This window comes from Rutilus rutilus (genome assembly GCF_951802725.1).
Source record: "Rutilus rutilus genome assembly, chromosome: 3".
NCBI lineage: Eukaryota > Metazoa > Chordata > Actinopteri > Cypriniformes > Leuciscidae > Rutilus > Rutilus rutilus.
This window is the reverse complement of record NC_140211.1, coordinates 42,397,351-42,413,759: the sequence shown is the minus strand read 5'-3', so window position 1 is coordinate 42,413,759 and position 16,409 is coordinate 42,397,351. Positions and strand designations below refer to the sequence as shown.

General features: G+C 40.2%; 1 protein-coding gene across 1 annotated transcript in view; it reads right to left on the bottom strand.

Annotated features, from left to right (window-relative positions):
• trmt44 (tRNA methyltransferase 44 homolog) overlaps nt 1-10,379 on the bottom strand; it is a 291,519-nt gene extending 281,140 nt beyond the window's left edge. Inside the window, exons 1-2 of the mRNA XM_084403621.1 lie at nt 9,876-10,379; nt 9,688-9,802 (exon numbers count right to left, since the gene is read on the bottom strand). Of these exons, the coding sequence (XP_084259747.1) occupies nt 9,688-9,802; nt 9,876-10,215 (455 nt within the window). The 5' untranslated portion in view covers nt 10,216-10,379. The remainder of the gene's footprint in view (nt 1-9,687; nt 9,803-9,875) is intronic.
• Nucleotides 10,380-16,409: the final 6,030 nt, after the last annotated feature.

The following is a 16,409-nucleotide window of genomic DNA, read 5'->3' as shown; positions in this document are numbered from 1 at the left end:
TCCTGGCATTATTCAACAAAATCATGCCATATGCAGAAGAGGAACATAGTCTTCATCGCAGGGATCACCCAGAGGTTCACTCACAGCATACAGGCTATCAGGTAGGCTATGATTTTGCATATTGGCTGAAAACATGCTTATGTAGCCTAAACAATAAAAACATAAATCCACATGGCTGAGCACAATAGAACCTATCATAAATATCACAATTTCGCCACCATGTTAGACTAGTGAATTTATTTGTGATGAATCTAGATAACATTGACTAGGCCCAACACAACAATAGCACATATTTTAATACAGTTTTATTAAAATTACACAGTGGACAGAGACTTGTGAAACTTGTTTTGGATCGGGGACTCCGTTCCTTCTCTAGTTGAGAATGAGGAGTATAGGGGACCTGTACAGGAACCACCCCCGAAGAAACGGAGGGCAATAGGAGAAGAAACGCAACAGCATCTGGCAATAGAGGTAAGCAGTAACAGAAATTATATTTCTGTATTCATGAGTGAGTGAGTGAGTGAGTGAGTGTGTGTCTGAGTGAGTAAGAAAATGACAGCTAGTGTGTGTATTATAATTAATAAAACTTACTTGCTCATAACAAAATTGTAACTGCTATGAATATGCTAATTTTATGGTGTTGTTGAACTGAGAAATGTGAAAACTTAATGTTTTCTGTGTTTACTTTTCTACAATTATGTATCATTTCATAGGTATGTGATACCATTATGAGCCAGGAGAGGTTTTCTTTCACAAAGCCATTTTGTTGCAAGGAGACTTGTTCCACAACACAGCAGAAAGTTCCCAGATTCAGCACTAGGAACCACGGTGGATGCCTATCCCATGTTGGACAAAGCCAGACTTAAAACAGAACTGTCCCTGATCTACCAAAATGAGGACTTCCAGGGTTGCAGTCAGTGGTGCACTGGCTCTCTTTCAGGTTCTAATGGAAAATAACCTTCAAGACACCGAAACTGTAATTCTTCTCAAGATCCTTATCACCACACCAATGACAACAGCAGAATCAGAGAGGTGCTTCTCTACTTTAAAGAGAATAAAAACTTTCCTTAGGAACACTATGGTACAAGATTGCCTAGTGCTGGGCGGTATACCGGTAAACCGGTGTATATTTTCGTTATGATATTAATTTTTAATATACCGCCATACCGATGTATTTAATTACACAACGTTCAGAACGAACGTTACGCTGCGCCGCGCGACACTGTTTCAGACGGACCCTTTACAATGTTGCACTTCTAAGCAGCGACTGCGAGGCATGGTGAGGGTAAACAGCAGTGCTCTGGTGTTACGTTACAGGGAAGATGGATGCTGCAGAACTAGTAGAACATGACACAGAAGAACTTGTGCCAAAAAGAGGAGCCGGGTCTGTTGTTTGGAGGTTTTTTGGTTTCCAAAAATCCGACGTCGACCAAACAACCATTTTATGCAAGTGCTGTCGGGCTAAAATTGTTGCCAAAGGCGGCAACACGAGCAATTTGCACCAGCACCTTAGCCGCAAGCACGTCTTGGAATATCAAGAATGTATGAAATTAAGGTCAGCGGACTCAGCACCCTCCACATCAGCAGGTAACACGGGGAAAGCAAAAGAAAAGTTGAGCCAAATGTCACTTAAAGACGCGTTTGCTAGAGGGACTTACTACGACAGAAAAAGCAAACGGTGGATCGAGATTACAAACTCTATCACTAACCACATAGCCAAAGACATGGTCCCGCTTAACCCTCTGAGGTCGGCAAACGCGCCCACGCGTTTTGCTGGATTTTCTTCACATTGTAGAACTATAAACTTAAATTTCTCCGTCATTTATGGTCATACAGAAAAAAGAAATATAAAAAAAGAATCTGTGATATTTCTACTTTTGTATGTGTCCACTTACAATCAAATCAAAACATTGTGCTTTTGTAAAATAAAGAAAATAAACAGGGTGTGCGTTCTGCCTCTGTCGCGGTGAACTTTTTTTTCTTGAGCACGTCTATAAACTGAAACAAAACTCAGCGAATACTTGTCACACATTTATGAGCCATATACCTTTATAAACATTTAAGTGTGTACTTTTAAATGATCGGATTCAAACTGAAAACAAATATTCTCTGTTTAAGTAACTTGTATAAAACCAACAAGATGTCCAGCTTCTCAAACGCTTCCTAATTACTTTTAATTTGAACACGCCCACTCGCGCAAAAGACATTCACATGTAAATCTCCACATGGAACGCGAACACGCTCATTACCTCAAAAACAAAGCAGCAAAACACCTCACAAGTCTCTGCTATTCGTCGAGTTTGAAAGGCGCACGTTTGGAGCTTACATTGGATTTAGGCTACCTCAGAAGAAGAAGAACGCGATTTGAAGACAAGAAAGATGTACAAGGTAAGAAATTCTTACATATTAGTTTGTTATTGTTGCATAAATTTCACATTGCAGTTGAACTGTTGCTAGATATATGGTGAATATTGTAATATTTAGACCCGTGTTTACTGTTACTGTGTTTGTGGATATCTGCTCAAACGTAGATATGTATATGGTAACCATAATGTTTTATATTTGAGCGCGATCGCGTTTGAATGTATCATATTTTTGATCGCGATCGCGTTTGAATGTATCATATTTTTGATCGCGATCGCGTTTGAATGTATCATATTTGATACATTCGAAAAGCAAAACGCACCAAAGGGCTTCATGTTTTTACTATTATCTCATTTCATATCATCATAACGAATAGAAACATTTGAAGTAACATGATAATCAATATATTTTTCTCTAGCTTAGTTGTTACTGAAATATTTTGGAAGATTTATAGGCTGCTATGGTTATTGTTATTATTATTTTATGCAGCACTGCACATAGCCTATGCTTACAAGGCACAACAAACCTGGTGTTCATTATATTATTGTTGGAAACATTGTGTGTGTGTGTGTGTGTGTGTGTGTGTGTGTGTGTGTATTCTGTGAATTTTAAAAAGCAATTTTAACCAGAAAAATCTAAAATGTATTCCCCAAATCGTGCAGGCCTTTCTCTTGATATCAGTATGTTCACTTTTTTTTTTTTTTTTTCAGGGCCCAGATGCCACTGAGTCCTGCTGACTTCAACTTTCACATGAGTCTCTGTACATGAACATGGTAAAGTGAAAATCAAACACCTTGGAAATGAAAGGTATGTACAATGTTTTTAGTAATGGCACAAAGGTCTCTGTCTTTGGATCATTGGTTATCTTTGGATTATGTTGTGTTGTAAATAAATCAAACCATCTAAAAGCCATTCTTTTTTAAATCTCCTCATTCTTTGTGCAAGGTTGGTCAGAATGATAGGGGCCTGATAGCTCCTAATAGGGCAGTTAGAGGAGGGTCTTTGTCTTACTCAGGTGAGAAAAGCCATACATATTAATGAGCTCCCGCATAAAGCTTTGTGGCACAAAACACGTCGTAAAAATTTTTAAATCAATATATTGTCTTCTCTGAATGAGCAGTCAGGGTGATTTTCACATCGTTTTAGAGCAAATATTCTAGGCTACGTCATACAATTTTCAAAAGTCTTGTGAAGAAATAATCAGTATGGGTTTCATGGCCTTATTTCAGTGAGAATTTTTTTTTGTATTTTCACAAACCACGCATAAATGTCATTATCTCAAAACTACAAACTTTTACACACATGCTGCTGATATATTATTGTAGCAGAGTTTGTGCTGAATACAGTGTAATTAGACTTTAGCCATGAAAATGTCACAAGTAACAGAAATAAGCACAAATGTCAGAGCATGTCAGAGCACCTCCAGGGCCCAGAAAACAGCTCAGACCCCAGTGGGTTAATACAGTCAAAAAAGAAGGCTTCAAGCAGATGATCAAGACGCTGGATCCCAGGTATGAAATGCCGAGCAGAAAGTACTTTAGCCAAGTTGCTATCCCCAACTTGTACCAAAAGCACAGAGCTAAGCTCGAAACAGACCTGGCGACCGTCCTCCACTTCACAGCAACGACTGATATGTGGTCCAGTCGCACTATGGAGCCTTACCTTAGCCTTACAGTTCACTTTATAAGTGACGAATGGGTGTTGCAAAGTCACTGTTTGCAAACAAGCTACTTTCCTGATGACCATACTGGAGAGTTACTTGCAGCAGGCCTGCAAGAGGCACTTGATTCCTGGGGACTTTCAGAGCAGAAGCTAGTGGCCATCACTACAGACAGTGGAGCCAACATCAAGAAGGCTATCGAACTGAACAATTGGACAAGACTCCAGTGCTTTGGTCACAGGCTTCACCTAGCCATAGGTAAGCAATAGTTATTATATTAATAGTGAACTATACTTGATAGCTGTAAAATGATTAGGGCTGGTCCGAATACCATTTTTTGAGCTTCGAAGCTTCGGTACACGAATATTCGAAGCTTCGGAGAGAGGGTGCTGAACATATTCTTCTCTCTAATAAAGGCAGGAATCTCTGTGTGTCTGTATGTCCGTTTGCATTTAGATTATTTCGAGAACCGTTCATCCAATCAACTTCACAAGGGAGTGCAGTGTCGCATTTGGTGCAATATAGATCAGCAACACATTCAAAATTAATAAACTTTTAGTAAACTACAGAACAGCGCGAGCGGGAAGCGGCGCACCTCACGCGGGCAGGGCATATCTGCTCCGAGAACGGACACTGCACTAGTGATATAAAACGCACACACACAGGTATGTTAACTTAAGCAATACTTAAGGTAGTCTAATATTTTTCTGACTAACAAATTACTGACACAGTAAAGGGTAGATTTAAATAAAGAAAACCGAATTTTAAATAAAGAAAAACGAAATGTAAATAAAGAAAAAACTAAATTTAAATAAAGAAAAAACGAAATTTAAATAAAGAAAAAACGAAATTTAAATAAAGAAAAACGAAATTAAGTTAAATTAAAAACGAGATTAATTTAGATTGATAATAACGGGTAAAAAGGCTAATACATTTCTATTTCTATTATTCTATTTTCCACAATGTCAAAGCAACGCAGCTTAACCCAAAACACAAGCTCAGGCATGCACTTCGGTCCATACAAACTACGCTGTTCTGCGCTCTAGCCAGAGAACACTCCCGTTGCTGGAACACTTTAGGCGTCGGTTCTATTTCTAGCATGCACGCGTTTTCCGCGTGGCTCGAGCCGCGCCTGAGACGTGTGTCTCATGCAGGCAATGTGCAAACTCCCAACCTGTTAACATGGGAGCCGAAATAAAAACGGACACGCCACGCAGCTGAGACACTCAGACCACGCAGCCAGTGTGTCGCCGGCCTTATTCAAGTGCGAATGAGAACCGTTTCGCGGGGGATACCAGGTGCAAAAAAAAAAAAAAAACGAATATTCAAATGTCAAATTTTCAAATCGAATACCAACCCACCGAACGAATATTCGGGTCCAGCCCTAAAAATGATATTAATAAGGAGTTTTCTGTTATCTCTTATCATCCTCATTATTATTTATTTATTATATATTTTTTATATTATTATCATCATCATCATCATCATTATCATTGTCATTATTATTATTATTATTATTATTATCATCATCATCATCATCATCATCATCATCATCATCATTATTATTATTATTATTATTATCATCATCATTATTATTATTATGAGTTTATTGTAATCATTTGGTTCGGGGCTAAAGTAAAATCAATGTTTTAATTAACATTACGAAAAGTGAACTAATATATAATTATTTGTCATTTTTACAGAGAGAGGTATGAAAGATGACAGCATACAACTGTCTGTAAGTGTCTGCAAAAGAATTGTGTCAGCCTTCTCATACTCTTGGAAGAAAAAGAGGGACCTGGCCATTGTTCAGAACAATCTGGGTCTTCCAAAGCATGTGCTCACAACTGAGATGCCTACAAGGTGGGGATCACGTCAAATGATGATTCAAAGAGTACTTGTGCAAGAGAGGGCCATTAGTCAGGTTCTAAAAGCTGACAAGAAGTCCTTAGCTGGCAAGATGTGGATGTCCTAGAGGCTGTCAACAAGGTGTTGAGCCCACTCCAGGACTTCACAGATGCCTTGTCAGGAGAGCAATATGTCAGTGTCTCCTACCTCAAGCCAATGCTCAGTCTCTTCAACACATCCATGCTTGCTGAGGAAGAGAGTGATACTCAGCTGACGAAGGATGTGAAGAGAAACATTCTAGCTTACTTGAATGAGAAATATTCCGATCAGGTCACAGATGACATGCTTGACATTGCATCTCTTCTTGATCCACGGTTTAGAACCAAGTATATGGATAAAGAAAAGGTGGAGCGGGTTCTATCCAGAGCAGTTGAAGAGATAGTGCCACTAATAAAGGCTCAACAAGACACACTCTCAGGGGCTGCTGGTGCAGCAGCAGCAGAAGCAGAGCCTGTTCCTCCTCCTGAGGAAAAAAGAAAAAAGACTTTGGCCAGCTTTTTCAAAAGGCAGAGCACCACCAGCAGTAGCACACTCACACTGCCAAAAGAGGAAAGCATCAGAATGGAGCTGACAGTCTATTTACAGACCACAGAGGTTGACAGTGATACAGACCCTTTAGACTGGTGGAGATGCCATCAGACAAATTTCCCTCGCATTGCCAAGCTAGCTCAGCAGTATTTTTGCATCCCTGCCACCAGTGCTCCATCTGAGAGAGTGTTCAGCACTGGTGGCAACATTGTCACTTGCCACAGGGCCGCACTCAAACCAGATGCTGTGGACCGTCTGGTTTTCCTAGCAAAAAATGTGTAAATGTTGAAATGAGTGATTATTGTTTACATTATACAGGATAATCCTGTGAGCCAAGTTGCACTTTATATTTCTTTTATATGTTCAATACTGGTTTCGAAGCAATACTTTTGAAGGAAGTAATAACTAATGCAAGTTGCGTAATTTTGTTTTACTATTTTAATTTTTTGTGTATAGACCTCAAAAGCAATGATTTAGATTTTTTAGATTTACTTATGCATATATACAATACATGTGTAATGTACCTGGGCTTGAACTAATGCAAGTTGCACACCTTTTTGTATTTATTATGTAAGTTGCCTTTGCATGCTGTTCACTTTGTTTTACTATTTATTTGAATGTGAATATACCTCAAAGCCCATATTAATGCAAATTGTCACTTCACTAAGTCACTTGTTTTATATTTCATTTTTATATTTACTTGAATACTGTGTAATGTACCTGGGCTTGAACTTGAAGCAAAAGTATTGCAAGTTGTTCTACTTTTTGTATTGGTTTTTATAAAAAACATATTTGTGAAATTTGCACAGTAAAAGTTCTGTATTTTGACTGCAATTGTCTTTGCATTCTGATTCCTCACTTCATTAGAATCAATGACTGGCTCTTATTTGTAAACAACAGCATACTTTTACTAGTGTGGAATTATTCTACAATATTCACTAATGACAGTAAAATAGACCATCCTAAGTCAATTTACTGCAGTAACTCCTCTCTCAGCCAGTAGAAAATGCACTGAACACCTGATTATGCATGAAAAAAAAAAAAAAAACGTCATAAACCGGAAAACCGGCATAATTTTGAAAAAAACCTTGATATACATTTTTGGTCAAACCGCCCATGCAGCACTAAGATTGCCACAACACTCTGGCTATGCTCTCTATAGAGAAAAAACTCACATGGGACATTCCAGATTTCAACACAAGGGTCATTGAGAGATTTGCCACTCAGAAAGATAGACAAGCAAAGTTCCTATACAAATAAGAGTTCTCCATCCCTTCACTCACTCACCACCCCACATTCACTCACACCTTCACTCCATCTACCTCTCTCATACACACAAATCTAACTGTCACAGACACCATATCTTAAGGTGATGATACACGGGGCAACTTTTTGAGCAATATTGCTGGGCAATGTTGCCGTCAACGGGCAACCAGACGAGAGACAGGGCCCACGACCGATCTAAATTATCCAGATAGAAATGTATTGGCCATTTTCAATGGGAAAGTGCCAAAGTAACAATCGCTCAGCAACATTGCCCAGCAACATTGCTCAAAAAGTTGTCCTGTGTATCATCACCTTTAGTCTCTCTCTACTCTTTACTCGCTCTTTCTCACACACACACACACACACACACACACACACACACACACTAACCCTCCATCTATCTCTCCAACTCACTCACTTTGAACCACACACACACAAACTCAATGTCATTCTCTTACTCAGCTTCTCTCTCTCTCTCTCTCTCTCACACACACACACACACAGCGCTATCTCAATTCAATAAGCTTTATTGGCTGTCTCTGTCACTCTCTCTCTCACACACACACACACACACAGCGCTATCTCAATTCAATAAGCTTTATTGGCTGTCTCTGTCACTCACTCACACATACACACCATGTTTCACACACATTTGCCATTAAAATAGTGATCTCAATAGGAATGTAACTGTATGTAATGCCTGGTTCAGATTACACGATTTTAGCCCGATTTTGGCACGATCCGTTTGACGTAGGGTGTCGTGGGGATTCGTAAACGACAACGGGCGTCGGGACGCAAGATTCGATCGTTTCATCTCGTATAGTGTGTCATAGTGGGCGACAACCTACGTTGCGTCTGCGATGCTTCACGACATCACGACAGGAAGACTAGCATGTTTAATTTTTTAACGGTGCTCCACGACGGGTTCCGTCAAGAGTGAGTGAGTGTGCGCGAGTGAGTGTGTGTGTGTGTGTGTGTGTGTGCTACAGTGAGTGTGTGTGTGTGTGCGTGCGAGAGCGATTGTGTATGCGCGAGTGAGTGAATGTGTTTGTGTGTGTGTGCGCGCGCGAGTGAGCGTGTATGTGTGTGTGCGCGCGAGAGTGAGCGTGTGCGCGAGTGAGTGAGTGAGCGAGTGTGTGTGAGTGTGTGTGTATGTGTGCTTGAATGTGTGCGCGATGACTGGTCAGAAAGCAACGTGTAGTCTGACATGTTTCTTGTCCAGGACATGACAAGATTTTAGGAGTCAAAATCATGTAATCTGACACCGTGACTATCGTAACAGACAGAAAAATCTTGTAATCTGAACCAGGCATAACTGTATGTTTGCTTTTCTTTTTTTGTTGTCTCTAAGTTCTGAGCTGGATTACTGTGTTCTATACTAGTTAAAATCATCTTTCTTCTCATACTTGGTGTTCACTTCAAGAATGTTGTCCCACCCTTCTCTCTCTCTCTCTCTCTCTCTCTCTCTCTCTCTCTCTCTAGTATCAACACTTATCCAATTGTCAATTTGTCTACAGTGAACTTTAAAGATATGTAGCCTAGTCTACATCTGGGGATTGATTAAAGAACTAGATTGTTGTATTCCCTGTTATAATTTATCGTTATGCGTTTGCACTTTTTCTATCTGGACACGGAGCATAATAAACATGCAACTTGTTCATTATCATTACCTGTGAAACCGTTGATTTCTATATGGCAGTTCAAATAATATTGTCTTTTCAGACCATTGGTATTGACTGGTTTGAGTTCTTTTATTGGTATAGGCAAGGGACATGGCCTAAAATGCACCAGAATGAGGTAAATCACATCTACGAAATTCAAAATTTTCAGACCCCCCACACACAAAGCCCCACCTTGAATATTTTTCACCAGCCGCCAATGCAACATTGAATGGTTAATCAGTGTGGTGATATCAGTCAATGTAATGTTTTTTTTTCTTTTTTTTTTTCAAGTATACTCACCATTCATCTGGCTTTAACTGCAGTTGGATTTGATAAATATTACTGCTCTTGAGAGTAACCGGTCCCACACCATTCACTTCAAACGGGATAAATGTCACTGCATTTCCAACCATATCTAAAAAAGAGAGACATTTTTAAAAATCAACAAGACAAAATACCCAAAAGGTTAATTCCGTGCTGTGTCTCACCTTTAATGACAACCTCTTTGTACCGACAGTCTCCGGTCTTATTCACTTTGGGTATAATAGTTCTTACTCCAACACACCAGCGTCCTGCAGTTTCATGCTCCTCAACCACAACATCAGCGTGAAGAAACACAGAAATATCAGTCATCTCAATATTGGTCCCCAGAAGACTAGATAAAACCTGATTTAATTCCGCAGTGTCCACGTCCCTGTACTCTGTCTCTGTCACGCCACATAGTCTCTTGTTTACTACATGTGGTTTCTTGATCCAGACGTCAGCAGCGGACCACAGGCTCTCTGCGCTGCGCTTATCTGTCATGTTTATTTCAGAAGGCTTCGACATGCTTCCGACCTCAGTAACATATATAAAAACAGCCCAAAATTATTATAGTACTGTCCACTCTAACCACGAGTAGAAAATCGCTTAAACCAGTTGGCTGACGTTGACGCTGACGTCGTCGTCTTCTTCTTCTTCTTCTTCTTCTTCTTCTTCTTCGGCGTTTATTCGCGGTTGGCAACCTAACTTTTTGGTTCATTACCACCACCGAATGGACTGGAGTGTGGAGTATGAAAATAAAACATAAAACAAATAAACAACCTAGAAAAATAAAACAAAACAAATAGACAAAAAAAACAATAAAAAAAACGATATTCCTTTACTTAATTTAGCCTACTTTCTTTTATAAACGTAATAATATCATCATATATCTTAGCTGTTTTAGACCTGATAAAGAAAGGTCAATGGCAATGGCAATGGCAGGGTTATTTATTTTCTTCTCCTCTATCCACTGCAGGCCCAATAATTAATCACTTCTGCATTACGTCTAGCAACCTCGCAGCAATCGCTGGCTTTCTAAAAAAGGGGTAGTGAACACAATCCTCTCTAGCTTAAGCTGGAGGTATTTAAAATGCAGGTTTTGAGTCCACTGTAATGTACGCTCCCCTGCAAACATACGCTGTTCCAACAGCGACTCTAATGAAGAAAGAGCGCTTTCTACCATTTTCCCCCTCTGGCTCACGCTGGAGGTGTTGTAAATGTAGGCTGTGTGCCCACTTTATCAAAGAATTTGCTGACTTTCTATCAGAGTTAGTACTGGTTGCAGATAAAGTCATAATTGTTGGTGATTTTAATATACATGTAGATATGAAAAAGATGCATTGGGATTGGCATTTAAAGACATTCTTAACTCTATTGGAGTTAGACAACATGTGTCAGGACCTACTCATTGTCATAATCATACCCTAGATCTAATATTATCACACGGAATCAATTTTGATGCCGTTGAAATTCTGCAGCAGAGCGATGACATCTCAGATCATTATCATTGTGCACATATCATTAATCTCTGCACACACAAAGTCAATTGTCTTTTTAAGACCCTCAATTTTAAGTGCATTGGCACTGACCATGCTTTCAATGTTGTCTGACTGTGTGTTTATCAGAGCTGAGAGGCTAGCTATGATATCGTTGGCGTTGGTTTGTTCAGACCCAACTGTGTACATCATTTTCTTCGCTGCTGGCGACTTACTGGGAGTGATAGGCAGCAGTGGAAATTCATCCATGAAGTCTCCCGCAATGGTGAGAGGCAGGGAAGTGGAAATATAATCGTGACAATTGTCAACTAGAGCATTGCCAGCCTTAAGAGTAACATTGCTGGCATCTGGATTTAGCTTCTGTCCGGCGTTCTCTTGGCCTCTTTTCCTTTCGCGTTGGTTCGGCATTGCTCAATAGTTCGTCTTACGGGTGCTGTAGCATTTATGAAAACAAAATGTAGTGCTTGGAGAGATAATAAATTGAGTTTTACCATTTCAAAAACTTTAGTTTGCAGAGCTCGGTAGAAAACGTCTACTCACTCGGCCATCTTGGCATGCCCCCTACATCACGGTTGTTTAAACCAACGAGCATTAAGCTGTGTCGTCAGCAAGTCGTTTCCCATTGTGCTTTTGATCAGCAGTCGGTGGAGAGCAACTGCGTGTGACTGCAGAATCTGACACATCTGCCTATTTATTATGTCTATGTGGCGGACCGCACTCGGGACACATTTCTAACAGGCATCTCGCGCTGATCACCGGTGATCGATTCCTAGTAGGGATAACTGCAGGCTGGAGCAATGGGCGTGCCAAAAGGTAGGAAAGAGATGGGGCGTGCCAAAAGGGATGGGGGCGTGCCATAAGGTCTTTACAATTGGATGCGAAAGCTTCCTGTTCCGCATAAGCGAGCCATAAACTTAATCACCACTGGCCAACAAATAATTATATAAGACCAAATACTTTTCTTTCACTGTTAAAATAGCGATAATGATATTGAGAATATTACATTCGAAAGAACGTTACCTTCGGAACTTCTGCATGACACAGGTTACATGACGTCATCACCACCGCGACTTTGTTTACGGCTTATAGTCATAGACAGTAAAAGAAATGGATACAGCGACCCCATAGACTTCAACGGAGAAAAGTGAAGCCAACTAGATGTACCGCATGGCGGTACAAAATATGACCGCCGCTTAGGCCTGCACTGGCTTTCCACAAAAATAAATGACGTGGAGCAATTTGGCTGTATTGCGTGTTTATGTATATACCTAAAAAAAGTAGTAGTATGTGCATGTCTGTCTGTGTGTATGTGTGTGTCTGTGTGTGTGTGTGTGTGTCTGTGCGTGTATGTATGCGTGCGTACATGTGTGTGCGCGTGTGTGTTTGTGTGTGTGTGTGTCTGTGCATGTGGATTTGTATGTGTGTGTATGGGTGTGTGTCTGTGCGTGTGGATGTCAGTGTGTGTGCATGCTTGCGTTTGTTTGTATTCCTGCATGTGTGTGTGTGACAGTTAGGGTTGCCAACTTCAGAAAAGGAAAATGCGGGACAATCGTGGTTATTTATAGGAAAATGAGGGACACTCAAAATATTTGTACTGTATCACACAGTGTACGTCATTTCAGTGTCTGCAGTTAAGTTTGTGTTTAAAAGGTTATCAGACATAAACACATTTGTATTGCTTAACCTATTTATGTATTTAATTCTAAAAATAATTTTAATGTCATACATGAAAAAAGTCACATTACAAACAAACCATAGTTCAAAATAACAGCATTTATCTAAAATAGAAAGCTTTTTTAACATTATACACTAGGCTTACAGTTCAAAAGTTTGGGGTTAGTAAGATTATTTTTTGGGAAAAAAAATAAAGAAAGTAATTGCCTACTTTTATTCAGCAAGGATGCATTACATTAATCAAAAGTGACAGTTAAGATAATGTTACAAAAGCTTTCTATGTACTTTCTAAAAGCTTTAAAACATTAATAATAATCAGAAATGTTTTTTGAGCATATTATTCCCTCAGGTAGATTACATGTTTTCTTGCGTGGCTGGATGTTAGATTCATGAACAATAATCACGTTGTTTGCATTCGCCAAAATTGATTAGCCGAAATCAAAACGTGGACAGTGAAAGGAAATTACCGTTAGCGCGAGACGAGTCCGGCTTGAAGCGGAAGCGACCAGACGGCAGAGGATGTTCGCAAATCAAACAATGATTTGTCTCAAAACAGTGATTAAAAAAAGCTGTGATTGGATGATGACAGGTGTCGGTGATCATTCTCAAGTGTCGTGGTCAGCACTGCTGCTGTTGCTGTTGTATCAGTCAGTGGTTTATCAGCTTGTCAAAAAACGGGACACGGGAGGTCACGCACGGGACAAATAAATTAGGCCCAAAATACGGGACGTCCCGCCTAATTCGGGACAGTTGGCAACCTTAGTGACAGTATCATCCTAAACCAGCAACCCTTCGCTCAACACCACCATCTACAGGCCGATGAGTGTACAGTCACTAAATGTGCACATAAATGAATTTATTTTATACCCCCCCATGGATGAAATTCTACGAAACTTAGCATACCCCCAGAGGATGTCAAGTTAATCATACACATGAAATATGGTGCAGTTCTGAACATCTCAACTGAAGATAGGGGCGATTAAAGCAGAATAATATTGCATTTTCATTTTTTATGGGAGGGGCGCAAATCACAAATGAGTGATTATGGGCTAGGTTGATGTGGGCCCTTAAGAGCAACATACCATAAAAATTTATTCATCCTCGGTGCCACGGTTCAGGTAGTTATTTAGGAAAAACTGCATTTTTGGGGTTTGGGGGGGCCCAGTGCGGGGGGGAGTGGCCCCCGGGGACCAAACGAAATTTGTCCGTAAAAGTCTAGTGGGGCTACATGCCCACCAAATTTCATGTTCCCCAGTGTTTCGGTGTCCCTGGTATCGTTGACGAAAAAATTCAGTAGATGACGAAAAAAAAAAAAAAAAAAACTTTGACAATCGATTATGGGCTAGGTTGATGTGGGCCCTTAAGACCAACATACCATAAAAATGTCTTCATCCTCGGTGCCACGGTTCAGGTAGTTATTTAGGAAAAACTGCATTTTTTGGGTTTGGGGGGGCCCAGCGTGGGGGGGGAGTGGCCCCCGGGGACCAAACGAAATTTTTCCGTAAAAGTCTAGTGGGGCTACATGCCCACCAAATTTCATGTTCCCCGGTGTTTCGGTGTCCCTGGTATCGTTGACGAAAAATTCAGATGACAAAAAAAAACAAAAAAAAAACTTTGACAATCCCTATATGACCGCTTTCGCTAGCTACGCTAGCGGCGGTCATAATTAGAAGCACTCACTTCCTAATGGCTGAGTGTACTGCGCAGCCTCAAACTGAGCTTGACGACGTAGATGTGACATGAGCAACCTGTCTGACATTTGTAAGTCTTCTAGTAGCTGTGCAAAGGGAAATCTGAATCATTCCCTTCCGAATCTTGCAGAGACGGAAAGCGTGAGTAGGAGCTGTCCATGAGCTTGGAGCAGGAGCAACTTTTGTTAAGTATTCTGATTAATTATTTTGTCATTTTGCCTCCACGTCCCCCCGATTGCTTATAGCTTCTCCTCCTGTCCCCCCGATTGCTTATAGCTTCTCCTCCTGTCTATACTGTAATTTCTCTACTGTGCGACAGAGAGTCGCGTGGTTATGACGCAATCGTTAGACTATTTGTACAAAACGGCTTCTATGGGGCTATAGTGTAAGATATGTAGCGTTTACGACTCTGGGTAAATATGAATTAGCTCAAGAATATGGGGAATCTTGGGAATATTAATATTTATGACTCATGGTCATAATTCATAAGTCGCATGTACATTTATTTTATCAATTATCGAGATTACCTTGTTCTATAACTATCTGACCAACATTTAATTCGTCCAGCGAAACAAATGTAAAATCATTACAGTCAAGAAGAGGTATTCACAAACTTCAAGAGAGTTTCATGTCCTGGCCACGGACACCCAACTTTCTGAGTTTATAAATTAAAACTACTGAATGTAGTCTAATATCGAGCTTGTATCTTAGATCTTTTAGATTCATTGACTTATAAGGTGGATTCTTCAAACACAGAGGCAGTGAAAAGTATTTATGAATTTTAATAAATGCAAAACTAGAGATTATATGAGCTACGAATATAAACGTACGTAAAAATGCAAACAATAAACAAACAACATATAACAAAACAATAACATAAGTGATCAGAATGAAATGAAAGAAAGAAAGAAAGAAAGAAAAGAGAAGAGGAAGAAGGGTAACTTAATTCACAGACCTCAGAGACACCAGGAAATCAACTTTTATCAACTCAATATACTTGCAGAATTCTGTGCTCTTTCAGTGCGATGCTGTAAAAGAGGCACGCGTGTCCGGCTGGTTTGCGTCTGGCTTCGTCTTCTGGGTCGTTTCGCAAGACGATGTAAAGGCTTACTTGAATTTAAGTTACCGAGAAAGTTAGATCATTTCCCTTTTTGAGGGGAAAGGCACGGATGAGCTTAGTTGCAAAGGCAAGGCAGCTACTCGAACATGTGTTGGTCCGAGGAGAAGGCCCAAAGCCTTCCCAGAGGTTCCTGGAGAAGCGTTGCCAGGGAGGAGAGGAGGAGGTCAGAGCGATCGAAGAGAGAAGAGAGAGAGGAAACTGAAGGTTTGGACTTTTATCAGTGTCCCATGTACCGCCCCCCTTCTTCGTGGAGGACGAATCAGCTGTCGAGATCTTTTCTAGCGGGAAGATCCTTTGTTCGTTTGGAACGATCTCCTGGCTCGAGTTACAGGGACGATTGATTTAAACCTTCCAGTTCCAGAAATATGAAATGTGTAAACAATGTATATTACTGCATTCTGCTATTGGAATTTGGCTCTGTTATATTGAGAGAATTCCATAGACATCAGACACATCACATGAAGGTTGTAGAAATGCAAAGTTACAGGAGATATGCAGAATTATACACATTTAAAGTTTTGATTACCACATGACAAAATCGTAGGCACCCCAATATGACATGGTCATAACAAAAGGCACCTCAGAAATATATCACCATTTTGGTAATGTCCTATGTGGGTAAGTCAATGGGAAATCTGTATGTGTGTGTGTGTGGTGCGTTTGGGACGTGACTCGCTGGAATGTTAGTTTTCCTGGGTTGTAAAGTTTTATGGTCTGAGGTAGGGTTACCACAAGACA